General features: G+C 45.2%; 1 protein-coding gene across 1 annotated transcript in view; it reads left to right on the top strand.

Annotated features, from left to right (window-relative positions):
- Positions 1-14,883, top strand: part of UTP20 (UTP20 small subunit processome component) — a 57,629-nt gene that overhangs the window by 33,067 nt on the left and 9,679 nt on the right. The window contains exons 33-49 of the mRNA XM_088532957.1: positions 972-1,115; positions 1,761-1,811; positions 1,909-2,061; positions 2,601-2,756; positions 3,199-3,339; positions 4,210-4,347; positions 5,705-5,844; positions 6,361-6,440; positions 6,926-7,230; positions 8,395-8,534; positions 8,980-9,136; positions 9,958-10,056; positions 10,669-10,836; positions 11,537-11,703; positions 12,831-12,972; positions 13,303-13,419; positions 14,184-14,354. Coding sequence (XP_088389083.1) covers positions 972-1,115; positions 1,761-1,811; positions 1,909-2,061; positions 2,601-2,756; positions 3,199-3,339; positions 4,210-4,347; positions 5,705-5,844; positions 6,361-6,440; positions 6,926-7,230; positions 8,395-8,534; positions 8,980-9,136; positions 9,958-10,056; positions 10,669-10,836; positions 11,537-11,703; positions 12,831-12,972; positions 13,303-13,419; positions 14,184-14,354 — 2,469 coding nt within the window. The remainder of the gene's footprint in view (positions 1-971; positions 1,116-1,760; positions 1,812-1,908; positions 2,062-2,600; positions 2,757-3,198; positions 3,340-4,209; positions 4,348-5,704; positions 5,845-6,360; positions 6,441-6,925; positions 7,231-8,394; positions 8,535-8,979; positions 9,137-9,957; positions 10,057-10,668; positions 10,837-11,536; positions 11,704-12,830; positions 12,973-13,302; positions 13,420-14,183; positions 14,355-14,883) is intronic.

The following is a 14,883-nucleotide window of genomic DNA, read 5'->3' as shown; positions in this document are numbered from 1 at the left end:
TTTTTTCCTCTTACTAAACATATATTTTACTTTTTATTTATAGCATAGATTTTTTTATAGAATGAAGTTAATGATTGAAATAAATTTCTCTCCTGTAATACAGACTTAATGCACATCAAATACTAGACCACAGTGCCTAGACTGTGATATGAAGATCTGTGATTGAATATGCAGCACAGGCTGTGTAATGGCAGTGCTGCTTTGGCATGTTGCAAGATGAAAAGCGAACACTGTACTGTGCTATTAACCTGGCCTTATATACTTTGATTCCCTTAATCTGCCAAAGTTAAGGAATCCATCTGTTAATACAGAAGTGTATCTCAGAGTTGAAATTCTCCTTTAAAATCACAGATTGCTCAGGCATGCCCAGCTCGTGAGCTGCAGCTGAAAGAAGCAGAGCTCTTCATGCCTTAGACAGTGCACAAGCACTGAGGATATTGGTGACTCTCTTGTCTGGAATTCCTCCAAAATTCTCCAAAATACAGACCTGTCTCTGATAAGTGAATCTGTTGTTTACTCTCCTTGATTGGCTGAGTCTTTTGAACAATATTTGGATCTTGTTTTTCCTTAAACATGCAGTTGCTCTGTGAGAGGTTTTATGCTTGAAGAAAGATCTGCTAGGCAACATCGTGTAACTTCTGCTTTGCAGATGGTCATTTAATTGTTCACAGAGGATTGCCACCTTTTTAAAAGTGTGAATCATTAGGGACCCCATCTGATTTCAGCCTTGGGAGATTGTAAAAACATGCTGCTGTTGCTGGTTGCTTTGCAGATGGAAGAAAGACCTCTTTTTTAGCTAACTAGTTTTCCTGACTTTGGATTCATTATACAGACGAAATCTTTGCTGATGGCACTTCCCTGACGCTGTGCCGATGTGAATGAAATACAGCAATAAATGTCTCTTGAAATATTTCAAAAGGAAATTAAACAATCTGGCGAGGTGTCAGTGAATATCTGTGTGTCTCTTTCAGGATACGGAGATTGACATTCTGGAGACGGTGCAGAACTTGTTGAGGCATTGCTCAAACCCTACAAGCTTTCTCAAACCTCTGGCAAAGCTTTTTTCTGTCATCCAGAACAAACTGTCTCGACAAAAGTTGTGCTTGGTGTTCCAGGTATTGCCTTTCTAAAATGTCCTTCTATACTTTTTATTTTTTTTAAGCTTCTAACAAACCAAGAACAAAATGTATTTATTTATTGCTGATGTACGTGAATTTTAAAAAAAGCTTTTAGTCTACATCATCTGTTAAGTGTAAGTAACAGAACTGCATGTGATAGACATTAATGAACAGGGAAAAGAGCTGTGAAAGTTTGGCTTACAGCCTGATGGATGTGAGCATCTCCAGGATTCTGTTGTACGAGAGAAGCCAAACAAAGCACATTTCATCAGTAACAAATCCTATGTCCATATGAAGGAGAAAGTAGCTTTCAACAACCTGAAGCTGATTTTTTTTACACACATTTATAACAGTCAAGCTGTTTTGTGTTATTCTGAAATAACTAACATAATGTTTTATTCTCAGGAGAAAACTCCAGGAAACACTTGATGTAGATGTTTAGAAATTTAGGAATGTAAAACACATCTTCCAGCTTGTGGAAGAAAAACACTGATGACAAAATGACTCTTATTAAGCTATATGAGAAGAAAGACTGATGCTGTTTTTTTCTTTATTCTTGATCTCAAGTGTTTAGAATTAAAGCCTTGAGTGCCCCAACTTGTTAACACCTATATGAATTAAAATGCTTTCTTTTGTTTTTAGACTCTATCTGATTTGGACAGCGAATTGAAATACATTACTGATGTTGTTAAGGTATGCACAGTTTCTTTGGTAGTTCCCTTTTTCTCCCGTGATGTGGTGTTGCCAAGTTTCTAGCCTTCTCCATGAATGACTTTTTACTCTCTCTCAGCTGAATGCGTTTGATCAACGGCATCTCGATGATATCGACTTTGATGTACGTTTGTCAGCATTCCAGTCAATCACAGCCCGTATCAAAGAAATGCAATCAGTGGATATCAACTTCCTCATCACTGTCATGCACAACTGCTTTTATACCATCCAGGTTTGTTGAATGTTCCTTCTCTTGCCTTACACACCATGCTTTCATTTTGAGTCTAATGCAGATGGTCTTTCCATTGGCTGTTTTTTATTGTTCGTTTGTTTGTTTTTTGACACTGGGGAACATTCAGGGAATGTATCTGGGTCTTTTCATGAACTCTTGTTACAACGTTTCATCCATTTGCCTTTTTCCCTGTGGGTCTGGAAGGGCAAACACAATGCAGCAAGAAAATCAGCATACGTGGGATATGCCTTTCTACCAGCAAGTCCCTTGAACCATTAGGTCAGTTTTGTGCAGTAGAAAAGGCACGTTGCAATCTTGAAGGACAAGTTTTCTTTGCATTGCAGCATGTTCTTGTGGTGTGGGCCTGCTGCTGAGTCTGATTTTTCCCATTTGAAGTTTGGGCATTGGTTCAGCTCTAGACCTTCCACAGGAAGGGTCCCACTAGCTGGTGGAATTGTTGTGTCTCTGCAAGCCTCGTGATTCTGGGGAGGAAGGTGTCATAACCCAACTCATGTGATTCTGTCTCTTCATCCTCTCAGCTGGGGGATATGGCTCTCAGTGACAACGCAGGCCTGTGCTTGACCACCATCATCCACCGCCTGGCCCAAGTTGGCCCTGCAGAAGATGCCTACAGGGAGTTAATCCAGCACACACTCCTGGAGTCCCTGCGAAGGGGGCTGAAGAGCAAGACTGAGGTAAGGCACCAGCATCCCCTCACGTAGCTCCTGCTCTCATTAGGACACTGGGCATGAGATTCTTTCTTTAGATTTTTTTTTTTTTTTTGGGGGGGCGGGCAGGGGGAGCAAGTCTGTTGCTGGGATAAAATATATGGGTACCCACTTTAATCAGACTTACCCTTCATTTCAAAGGCTATAAAAATCTAGTAAGTCCACATTCTGCTCTGGTGTATTTCTCTGCCATTGCTTAGTTTTTCTCAGCAGTAGCTCATTCTTTGGAGAAGAGACATTTCTTTAATCAGTCCCAATGCAGTCCAAAATATATATGTATTTGCAGTTACCAAAGAATACCAAAGGACTCCCTGGCCTAAAGCGCTTTGTAAATGGCAGCATGGATGCACTGAGGAGTGTTTAGGGCTTTTCTAAGGGTTACTTTATCTTCACTGTTTGCTGTTTGCAGAGTGTCCAGCAGGACTACACATCATTGCTTGCCTGCCTCATTCAGACATTCCCAGCAAATCCTGAATTCCGCGATATGGTCCAGTTGACCAACCTCCATGATCCTGATATGGATTTCTTTGAGAACATGAAACACATCCAGGTAAAAGGCCCCACGTGTCCTGCTCGTGTGTCTCCCCGCTGCCAAAGCAAGAGTTTTTTTACTGTTGGATATTCGCCAAAGCATCTGTGCGTTGACATTAGAGGGAAGTTGAATCTGAATCATTAGGTGTCGTTAAAAATGGTTTGTGAGCATTAAAGTTACATGGGTGACTGTGAATCAAAATCGCAACTTATTAGTATTTCTACCTATAAATATTTTGTTTTCATAACTTAGCAACACTGTTTGTACCTTCTCCTAATTTGGCTAGCATCTCCATCCCCTAGTCAGCAAGGTCCTTGAAGGTCCCTGTGACATAGGCAAGGAACAGATCTGTTTGACCAGCCTGTTCCACACTGCCCAATGTGCAGAGGTTGTGCAGCCTCCTTTCCTTTTACAGGCCTTTTTGGTTTGTTTAAATGCTGCAGGAAACTTAGCCTCCTTGATTTTCTTGATACAACATTCCTCATGCTTTCAGAGATGCAACCAGAGAAAGCCTTCATTGCATCTGTAGTTACATTTCACTTGCATCTGTAGTTACATTTCACATCAAATTTTCTTCCTTGTAATTTATCAGGCCTTATCATTTGACATCATTTACCTCTTTTGGCTGACACTGGAAGATGGCACATTCTTTTGAATGTGAATTCACAGTGAAAAGTCCCACTGAGTTGGAATATTTGTTAATGCCAAAGACTAGTGAAAGCCCGGAGACTGAATAGAAAGGGTGTGACATTACTGGGGAAAAAACCCTTGTTCTATGTTTATGTCTTTACTTAAAACTGAGCTGTTTTCAAGACTTTGGGATGCACGTGCTCTCTGCTGCTGTCTGTGTCTCAAGACCCACCTCATTCACTCTCACATTTGGCTCAGATCCACAGGAGGGCACGAGCCTTGAGGAGACTGGCTAAGCAGCTCACTGAAAAAAAGACTGTGCTGTCCTCCAAATCCCTGCAGAACTACATCATGCCTTATGCTACTACTGCCATTTTTAATGAAAAGATGCTTAAGGTAGGTTTTTCAATTGGAAACCTCCATTCTGAATATTTTTACTCTTCTCCTATCGTTCTCGTTCCAAGAGCCACCACTGCGGAAGGCTGATACAGGAGTGAGTGTTCCCCTTACTGAAGAGAATGCTGGGCTCTCTTACCAGTGCTGGAAGGAGGATCCAGAATGTGCAGATTCAGTCTGGGCCAAATCCTGTATCCGCTAAACCTGCCCAGCATCCCTGAGACAGATTTCTTGACTGGGTTTTTGTTTTAGGATTACTTTTGTCTGTATTTTTTTTTGCTTGTTTGCTTGTTTTTGTAATCAGATGGTGATATTTTTACCCCTATTGCTCCAACCCACTCATGTTATATTCTGTCGTGGTAAAGGCTCTTTGGAGCGGAGCTTAGTTGTTGTTTGGCAGCAGAAAGGATATGGTGGGGAGCACAGGATGCACCTAGTAATTGAGGTGGGAATAAACACTGCTTTCATGGGGGATAAGGGTGAGCTGCAGGAACTAGCCAAGAATCTCTGAAATCAGTAGCAGCAAACAGCAGCAGTAGCAGCAGATCAAAGGGAGACATTTTGCTGATCATTTTTCATACGTTTTATTTAAAGCACGTGAGGTGAAATTACCTGTAGTGCCGGTACAGAAAGACTTTTTGTTTGAGAGTTGGAAGGCTGGTGTTGCACAAGTCTGTGCAGTTCCCTGCATGCCATCAGTAAGACAGCAGAGCTGCTCATATCAGACCAGCAGATGTGTCTTGTCTAATTCCCTTACTGTCAGAAATCCTGTTTTGAGGCAGCAGCAATTAGAACTTAGGCACGTGGCTTGGCTTCCATGGCCATACAGGCTGCCCCATGTGTGGGGCAAATTCCCAGAGGGGAAGTGACTCCCATTAGACTGATGGGAAATAAAAATGCATTGACTGAAGTCTTGATGAAAAGCAGAACTTTTTTTTTTTTTTCCCCCAATGGAAATGGGTGAACAGTGTGAGTTTCTAGTTGGAGGGCATGGCCCAGCCTAGTGTCTATCAATGGCTAGGTGTCTTAGCTGCTTCCTGCCTGGTTTTAGCCCTTCACACAGGTGGGCCCACAGAATTGGTTATGTGAGGAAAAAAGTAAATATGTGCAGAAATATTTAGCAGAAGTAGTATGTGCAGAAATATTTAGAGGAAGTTCCAGTAGAGGAACTGGAAATCAGTTTGGTGAACTGTGATCTTTGTCCAGCAACCAGAGGAGATTTGAAAGAGCCAAGAGCCCGGTGCCCTCACTAAGCAGGAGTTACTTTCTCTGCGTTTTGTTGCTTTGAGTAAAGGATGCTTTAGACATTTGCTCAGCATGAATGTTAACAGCAATTGAATTTCTGTCTTTTGGACAGCACGAAAATATGGTAACAGCCTCGGTGGAAGTTGTTGGAGCTGTCTGCCGCCACCTCTCCTGGTCAGCCTACTTGTACCACTTAAAGCATTTCATCCATGTCTTGCAAACGGGGCAGATCAATCAAAAGTTGGGAGTCAGGTAGGTGCTCTGAGTGATGCTGCTCTCCAAAGGTTCCTCCAATGACTGCTAAGACAAAATCAGTGTCTCAAGAAGCATCACGTGGGTTTTTGCCTCTTTCACTGGGGTGAGAGGCTGCCCGCTCTGATGGGGGCTCGTGTGAGGGAAAGTCTGGGTGACTCTGCAGGTAGCTGTGACTCAGCTAGGAAGGGCTGCAGCCGTTTGCTCCCTCACGCTGCCTCACTGCCTGCCTGCCAGCGTTAGCAGCTCCTGCCCCTGCCTGGCTGTTCCTGTTGATGGGCCACTTGCTTTGCTGTCAGTGGGCTTCGCAGGGAGTGAGGCCATTGAATTTGTCTAGCTGAAAAGTAACCCTTTTTTGAATATACTTTTCTTGTGTTGTTACTTCAGCATAAAGCGCCTCAAGCCATGCTTTCACTTAGCCTGAAATTCTTCTAGAAGTGCCTTCTGGCTTTTTCTTTATGTTGGTCAATGCCACTTTCTGTGTGTAGAGCTGATCTATGTCTGTTTCTTCCACAGTTTGTTAGAGACGGTGCTGGAAGCCTTTCACTTTGACCATGAAACACTTGAAGAGCAGCTTCTGACCGTTGAGCACCAAGGTGAGGTTTTTGCTCTTGAGTATAGATGCACTCTGATTTATTTGAGGGAAATGGTAACTCTGGTTTGTTCGCCATTTTGGTGACCTAAGCCTGGGTCTTTGAGATGTTCTGAAGGAGGTGGATATCTCACAGCTGTGCTTCCCAGTACCTCTTGCCTTGTGAAATTATCAATATGAGTGAATGCGCTTCTCTGATATTCCAGGGCACTGAGCTTTGTCAAGCTGGAGCTCACCAGAAAAAGAAAAGGAAAAAAAAAAAAAACTATTTTTTTTCCTAAAGCCGAGCTCCGATGGGTGGTTTTCAGGAACCAGCATGCCAGGACTTCTCTTCCTGATAAAACAACTCTGTTGCTCAGTGATCATCTGCTGTTGCTGGTGGTGGGAAGGAGCCCTGTGCACACTAGAACCATTACACGGGTCTCTTCTAAAGGACTCCGGTTTTGTACTTTTCCACATTTACCCATGTTTTTTACAATTACCTCACAGGAGCTGCTCCCATGGATCTTGAGCCGGTGGCGGAGGGTGAAGAAGCCATGGAGCTGGAGCAGAGTGACGGGGAAGAGGAGATGGTTGAGGAAAACAAAGAGGAAAATCCCCCTGAGGAGCCGGCAGAGCCTGCACCGGTCCTGCCTGAGCAGAGCACTGAGACATGTGAGGGTGTGAAGCAAGTGACCAAAACGGTTTCATTCTTACCTCGAAACAAAGAAGAACTGGAGTGTCTGATCAAACACATCCAAGAGACAGTTACATCCAACATCTTGCCCAAGCTGCACAGGTGTATTGTTGCAAAGGTGAGGAGCTGGCTTTGGAAAGGCAATTCACAGATCTGTGCTGCTGCAAAGATGCCTCTTGAAAGATGCCCCGAGCACAGCTGGAGAGGGAGCCCCTGAGAGCACTAAGGAGGCTTCGCTCCGCTTGGTGTTTCCCTGGGATTGCTGAGAGTCTCTGCTCAGTGTGGCTGTGGTGTCTCCACTTCCCTGCTCTGAACTGACCTGAGCCACACTAGGGAAACAAGTCACGTTGTGTAGCCTCCTGAAAAGCTCTCAGTCACCTGCTAGCACCCAGTTTAGCTTCTGTTTTAGAAATGCAGGGAATCTTCATCCTTAGCTGCCTTTATTTCCTGTAATCACTAGAGACGCGCAGCATCTTCAGGGGTTGTCTGTTCCCTTAAGAAAGGAGTTAAAGATGAGTGAGACCAAATGCTTTTGGGAAATGCTTCTTTCTCCCTCATCATTCATCCCCACTACCCTAGACTAGATGTGGGTTTGATGAATCCTTCCCTTAATTTCATCCAGGCACAATCCTTCACCTGTAAAGCAGGAATGGCACAAGTTGTGAGGCAGATGAGGGGCAGTACTTTAAGACTGCCTGACCTTCATGAAACAAGCTGTATGGCTGTTTAAATATGAGATGTAGCCAAACATTTTAAGGGTTACAGAAGTCATCATTGTAATGTTTAATATTAAAATATCCTTTTGGAAGGCCTCTAACTTTTCCATGGCACTCCCAATCTATCTTCTCCTTTCTTTGTTACCCCCCACCCCCCACCTTGTTCTCTGCCTGGGAGTGCACAGAGGGAGCTCACAGGCTGCAGTTAATTTGCCTTTTAATTTGCCAGTCAAGTCTACCCACTGCAGTTAAGTCACATTTTGAGAAGATCTCTGGTTAATTATAAACAATGTTCATAAATTTTAGCTGAATGCTGCCATGAACCACTTCTGAGAGCACAGTGTGAACGTCCCTCTGTGAAATGTAGCACGTTAGACAAATACACAGTGGTACTTGGTAAAAAGCAGTCGTGCTCTGTCCTCATCCTCAAGTCTTCAAAAGCAGAGATGACTTGCCAAGCCAGCCTCTTCTTGGGGTTTGTTGAGGAAACACAGGGTTTGCTTAAACTGTGTTCATTCTACTTTCATATGTGAAATGTGCATTGTGTCTTGCTGTGTTTTGTAAAGGTTAAAAGAGACGAGGAACACAAGCTTGTGAAATCCAACGTTGTGAACGACGATGAGGTGGTTCGTGTGCCTTTAGCATTTGCCATGGTCAGGGTGATGCAGTGCCTTCCCCAAGAAGTGATGGAAGCCAACCTGCCAAGGTGAAGTTCAGAAGAGCAGCCCGAGAGCCCTTCACTGTGCTGGGCATCCATGCAGGCTTCTTTCTCGAGCTGTTCTAGCATTCTAACTGACCTTAAACACGTGTTTTTTGGAACTGATTTTCCCTAGTGAAATATCCCACTGTCTGCAATTAACTTTTATAAAGCTGAATTTGAAAGGAATTTGGCCAATCCTTAAATAAGAGCAGAGTGGTAAAGTAGGGTGCAGGTGTAGAGGTGGCTGGATGAAAAGACCACAGTTCAAAAAGAGAGTCTGTACAATGTTTTGGAGGAGGGTGGGTCTGTGTATGACAGTAAAGCCTATCTGCAGGCTGGCCTGGAACATAGTTTTGCTTGCAAAATAGCCCTGCAATGCAGCCTTTCTAGCTAACAGTGTAATTAATTCTCCTGTTTGGGGGTGAATTAAGCTGTCCGTCTCTGCTTCCAGTATCCTGCTGAAGGTCTGCTCGTTCCTGAGGAACAGAGCCCAGGAGATCCGGGACGTCGCTCGCAACACGCTCACTAAAATCATGGAAGTCCTGGGAGCTCAGTACCTGCTGTACGTTTTGAAAGAGATGCAGTCCACTCTCATCCACGGGTACCAGGTGATGCTGGTTTTCTTTCTCTTCTGTCATGTTTAGACCTTTGTAAGTGTTAAAAGGAGAATCCAAAAGGAGATTTATTACCAACATTATTTTGTACTGCAGTGCGTGGTATAATGCAACAACTGCATCTTGTTGTATTATTATATGTTGGAGCCTGTATCGTTCTTTGATAGGCTAAATAATAAATAAACTTATGTTAACTGAGGAATCATCCATAAAGAACTTTTAGTCTAAGCAGGAAAGAAGAAGAAAGGATCTCAATGTCCCAGTGAAGAGCCGAAGTCCAGGGGTGCATGATGAATTCCTGGTGTCATTAAAATTGGTGGGAATCTTTCCAGGAACTTTGGCAGGTTCAAACATCTTCAGAGATGACTTGCCAGAGACTGCACAAAGAGCATGTGGTGAGGATGCTAATGGCAGCCTTGCTTCCTGAATGCAGAGCCAAGGCCCTGAGTATTAATTTATCTTCCCCCTTTCCACAGTGGCTGTGATAAGAATATCTTCCTATGTGTATTATGTTGGGGAGAGCATGAGTTTCTAGTTACTGGAACAGTGAGAACTCTGGTTAGCACAGCCTGAAAATAGCAGTAAGAGTAATGGGAAAAGAGGGATTTTTAGCCCTTCTGCTAGGAGGGACAGGGCTCCTCTTCCTGCTACCCACCCTTGGATTCCCATTCTCCCAGTAGTTTTTTTTTTTCTACAGCAAAAGTTCAAGCGCAGTATATGAGCTGTGATGCCTCTTCTGTCAGTCCCCTCTCCGTCCAGGTACAGCAGCAGTCATGGTGGGAGGCTGAAAACATTCCTTTTCTCCTTTTTTCTAGCTCCATGTGCTGACTTTCACTGTGAACCTGTTGCTGAAGGGTCTTACAAGCAAGCTCAGTGCTGGTGATTTGGATCCCTGCTTAGATATCCTGGTTGAGGTAACAACTATTCCAGAATGAAGGAAAGAGCATCATGAAGTGCTTGGGGAACAGTGGGATGAGCAAAGGGCTGTCTGTAGATTGCCTCATACTCAGTGGCAAACAGGGCTGATTGTGCATTTCCTGCAGAGGAGAGAGGCTGTTTTTAATGTGGCATTAGCCTTCCCCTTGTAGAGGAGCAGGGACTGTGCCCTGCTTTGTGCCCTGAGACGTGCACCCCTTTTGCCCCTTGCTCTGAGTGGCTGAGCAGTAGCCAGCAGAGATGTAGTCAGGGCAGAGCACAGGACCCAGGAGCTCAGCAGTCCAGAAAGGGGCTATGTCCATATACCTTGGTCTGACTCTTACTGTTTGTCACAACACCACAGAGGAGTGTGAGAAGAGCTTCTCCCACTAGCTTGCTGAGATGAGGGTGCTTTGTATTGACAGAGGAAAGGTACTTGGGGTTTGTGGGGACCCAGGGAATTAAGGGGTTTTCTTGTTTTTTGTTTTTGTTTCTGTTTTGTTTTTCCTTTTGGTAGAGAAAAATAGCCTGGTTCTGCTGTTACTGCTTGAATCTGATTCTACTTTTTTTTTTTTTTCCCCTCATTCACTTCTGTTGGCTGCTTTGCAAAGATTTTCAACCAGGAGCTGTTTGGGGACGTAGCTGAAGAGAAGGAAGTGAAGGGAATCGTCTCCAAGGTCATGGAAGCACGGAAGAGCAAGAGCTACGAATCCTATGAAATTCTCGGCAAGTACATAGGGAAAGGCCAGGTGACGAAACTTATCCTGCCACTGAAAGAGGTAAGAAAAGGGAAAGGGCAGCCACAGCCTTTCCTAAGCCCCAAGCACTCCCAGCTGTGTGTAGTTTAGGAGAAACTCTAGACCCGCTGGTGGCATTACTTGCGCTAGCTCTGGCTACTCACTTGCCTTGTGGAAGCCGCTATGCGACAGTTTATAAAATGAGATCCTGCTATAGACATCCAGGAGAAGGAGTGCACTTTTGGGAAGCTTTCTGGCAAGCTAGAAAGGAAATATCTCACTATATTTGTTCAGTTCATTCTCCTTCTTCAGCAGTGACTCTTATTAATGCTGTTTATTCTGGCAGTGTAAGTTCTGCTGGCTGTTTTGTGACTTGATCCCTTGCACATGAAAGAAGTGTTGCCAAAATGCACTGAGGCTGTGCCCTTGTGCAGAGATGCGGTTGTTTCAGAGGGAAATGTGCTCGTGGAGAAGTGGAGCACTGTTTGCCCACGAGCCCTGGAACATCCTGGTTGCACAAGGAGAATGGACAGGAGCCTGGGAACAGCCTGGAGGGAAAAGGGAGGGATGTTGGGGTAGAGCTGAGGCTGTGGGATGCTCTTTGTGTAGAGAGCTTGGCGGTGAAGGCAGCAAGTGAAGACAGAGGAATTGGTTTGGCTTTTCCTGTGCCTTCTCAGTGCGGAGGACAGGTGGTTTCCCTCCTGCCTCGTTGTGACCAGGGCTCGTGGCGCTTCCTTTGCAGCTCCTGGAGGGCACCGCCAGCCTGAAGAAGGTGCGCAAGGTGCACGAGGCCCTGCGCCACGTCATGGCGGGGCTCATCCTCAACACAGACATGAGCCCAGAGTCTCTCCTCCTCCTCAGCCACGGTCTCATCAGCGAAAACTTGCCCCTGCTCACCGAGAAGGCCAGGTGAGCGCCAGGCTCCAGCGGGGCAGCTCTTGTCACCTGGGGGCTCGCCTGCAAAAATGGCAGCTCTCAAATCCAGCCGATAAATCTGTAAGGGCTTCCTTGCTTTTATTTGCCCTGTGTTTTTGATGTGAGCAAATTATATGGAGAGCTATAGAGCAAGGAGAAAGCTTGGAAATGGAAGTGATCATTTTCAGAACCCATGGCAGTCTGTCCTGGTAGTGCTTGAGGCCTTCAGTAAGGCCTTCCCACCATCCGCTGAGCTGCTCTGTGGGTTTGGGTGAAAGGAGCGTGAGCATCTGGGTACGCTGGAGGGAACTACAAACGAGCACGTAAGAAGCCTTTACGGTCCTGCATTTTTATGGGGTCAAGAACTGGGAATGTGCGGCCTCCCCCTAAACGCTTCCGAGCTGGCACGGACGTGCGGGGGAATCGCGGTCAGGTTTGCTCTGTGTTTGGTGGTGTCACTGCTCACAAGTGACAAGTTCAGGGGTCTCCTGTGCCCTTTCACATTGGCAGGATTGCATTGTAATCTGACAGCTGTTTGCAGGTGTCTCGGAGCAGTTTTAAAAAGTAATTATTGCTGCCCTAAGTGACAAACGTTTAGCAGAGATTTCTACGCGGCTCTTCTACCTTGAGTTGCAAAGGGTAACAAGGAATGTTGAGCTCCGTGGGCCACCAGCCCTCTCCTGAGTGAGGTCTGCTTTCTAACTGCCTTGGCTATACCAGAAACACTTGCCAAACATGGCTTAGGAACAGCCAGGGTTCCGGGGCAGGGAAAATGTATGGCTGGTGTGGAGCAATCTGTACGTGAAGTGTCTGTAAGTGCAGACAGATGTGGAAGGGTGGTGCATCCTCTTGGAGGAACTGCCAAGGTTCTGCCAGTTCATGGAGGAGAAAACAATGGCCATGTGCTGTGTATTTGTTGGACTGCACCATAGTGACATTGGTGCCAAGCCCCAGAGCCTCCCGTCTGTCATGTTGCTCTCCAGTTTGTTTCCCTGCACCCTGTATGTGACCTGGCTTTGCTTGCTGTGCGGCAGCCGCCGAACACAATCCAGCTCTCCGCAGTCCCAGTGGCAAGCTTGTCCTGGAGAGGGCTGAAACCTCGTTTTTGCTCTGTTTTTCAGAAGCAAAGCTGTGCCTCCTCCCAACCCTCGGCTGCAGCCAGCCAGCTGCCTGCTGCTCCAGCCCGCGCCCGTCCGCGGAGGGCCCAGGGCGCCCGTCAGCAGCAGGACGAACACGTCTGTCTTGGTGGAGTCGGGACTTCGGGTAAGGATCTCCTCACACACAAGGGGATTCCTTGAAATAAAACAAAATTTAAAAAGTCCAAAGGAAGACATATTGCATTGGTCGTATATTGTATTAAACGCAGCCACTTTGACCTAGCTTTATTTTGTATGTGGTAACTGCAGTGATGCCTCTCACAGAGCTGTAAAAGGTGCTTACTGTGTTACAGGTTATTTTAATGGAATACAGCATAAATTCTACTACAACCTGAATAAATGTTTGACTTTACTTGACTCTTTTGAGTCACAGCCTGACTTTGAGGTGACTGTCCTATATGTGTCCTTTTATTACTTTTTTTCTTTTTTATGCCAGTTGCTACACATGAGCCTGAAGAGATCCAAAATAAATTCCTCCGATGAGCATGTTTTGGAAATGTTAGATCCTTTTGTTCAGCTGCTTATGGACTGCTTGAAGTCCATGGATGTCAAGGTACAGTTTGGAGCTGCGGCCTGTCCCTTCTGCTAAGAATAGTCCCATCCACAAATGTCATTTCACATTTTTTCAGTTTTCAAAGCTGATTTCCTAGGCATGCAAATAAGCAAGTTGTTTGAAGACTCGATATCCTAAGGGGGAGGAGTGGTTGGTGCAGATGGAGGACTCTCTGCCCCTAGTGCTGCAGGTTCAGATCTGGCCTGGATGGTCTCCTGGGCTGTGTTCCTGCACTTCATCATGAACAGACCTCACAGACCATCCGGCTGTGAGGGACCGTGCCTGCTTGGAGCAGTTTTGTCACAGACATTGGATCTTTCATCCATTTGTACTGTCTTTATCTCCAGCAGTCGAGTCAGCTTCTTTCCTGGGCAGCAGTTCGAGTGAATCTAGGAGGGAATATGTTGACCATGGAGTTTCCCAGGAATGGAAGGCAGACCTTGTACCAGGAGATACCTGGAGCAAAGCTTGCAGGTGACCCGGGTTTCTGGCAGAACAACTTGGAGGTCATCTCTGCTTCCAAAGAGTTCCCACCAGCTGCTGAAAAAGCCCTAGGAAAGTCAAAGGCTTAAATCTCCACTTAGGGATTGAGGCTGCAAGCTTGGTATTGCTTGTGAATGGTTTTCAAGAGCTGATTTTTGTTGCCTAATTCCCTTTTATCACAGTTGCAGATAGCCTGGCCCTGTCTGTAGCAGCTGGAGTGAGAAAGGTGATCTTTCAGTGTCATTCCACCCACATGCTGTTGGTTTGCTCTTTTTTCACAGGTGATAACTGGTGCTCTGCAGTCCTTAGTGTGGGTTTTAAAGTTCCCTTTGCCTTCCATCAATACAAATCTTGAGCCACTGATCAAGCAGCTCTTCCTCCTGCTGAAAGAATTTGCCAAGACAGGAATAGCCAAAGGCCAGAATTTCCACCTCGTTGTGAACTGTTTCAAAGTAAGTCAGACCTGACTCTGCTCAGCTCTATTTTTTGTTTAACTCTGTGGAATGAGACTTGTGCAACTACACATCTCTCATGCAGATGGCTCTGGAAAGGCAGTAGGGAGGAAGGGTCCCCAAGGTAGGGAGCTAAAAAAGGTCTTGCTGATGCTCTCCCAGGTGTAAATTTGAAGAAAGATACCCCAACAGATGCAGAGTTTGGAGCTGAGGGAGTGTTTTGCAGGAACCTTTTTTGTTTCTTCTATCATAGTATCTTGTTGCTATCCTTTCTTTTGGGAGGTACTCTAGTATTATACTAGAGTAGCTTGCTCTTATCATAATTCATTGAAATAAACCCTTGCAAGCTGAAGGGAGGAGGACAGTTAATAGCAGTGATAATTTTTACTCTTTGAAGTGTCTCTCTGTAGATGTCTTCTAAGCTCTCTGTTGAATTAATTACAACTTCATGATTATAAGGGAAGGGTAGAGTAAATAATGCTGAATTCCAGTGCAAGAAGAATTTTCCTCTTGGTCTGGCTGCATTCCT

Source organism: Tinamus guttatus, unplaced genomic scaffold (assembly GCF_059628265.1).
Source record: "Tinamus guttatus ecotype Peru unplaced genomic scaffold, ASM5962826v1 Tinamus_guttatus_pri_ptg000472l, whole genome shotgun sequence".
NCBI classification, from domain to species: domain Eukaryota; kingdom Metazoa; phylum Chordata; class Aves; order Tinamiformes; family Tinamidae; genus Tinamus; species Tinamus guttatus.
This window is presented reverse-complemented; position numbering and strand designations above follow the sequence as displayed.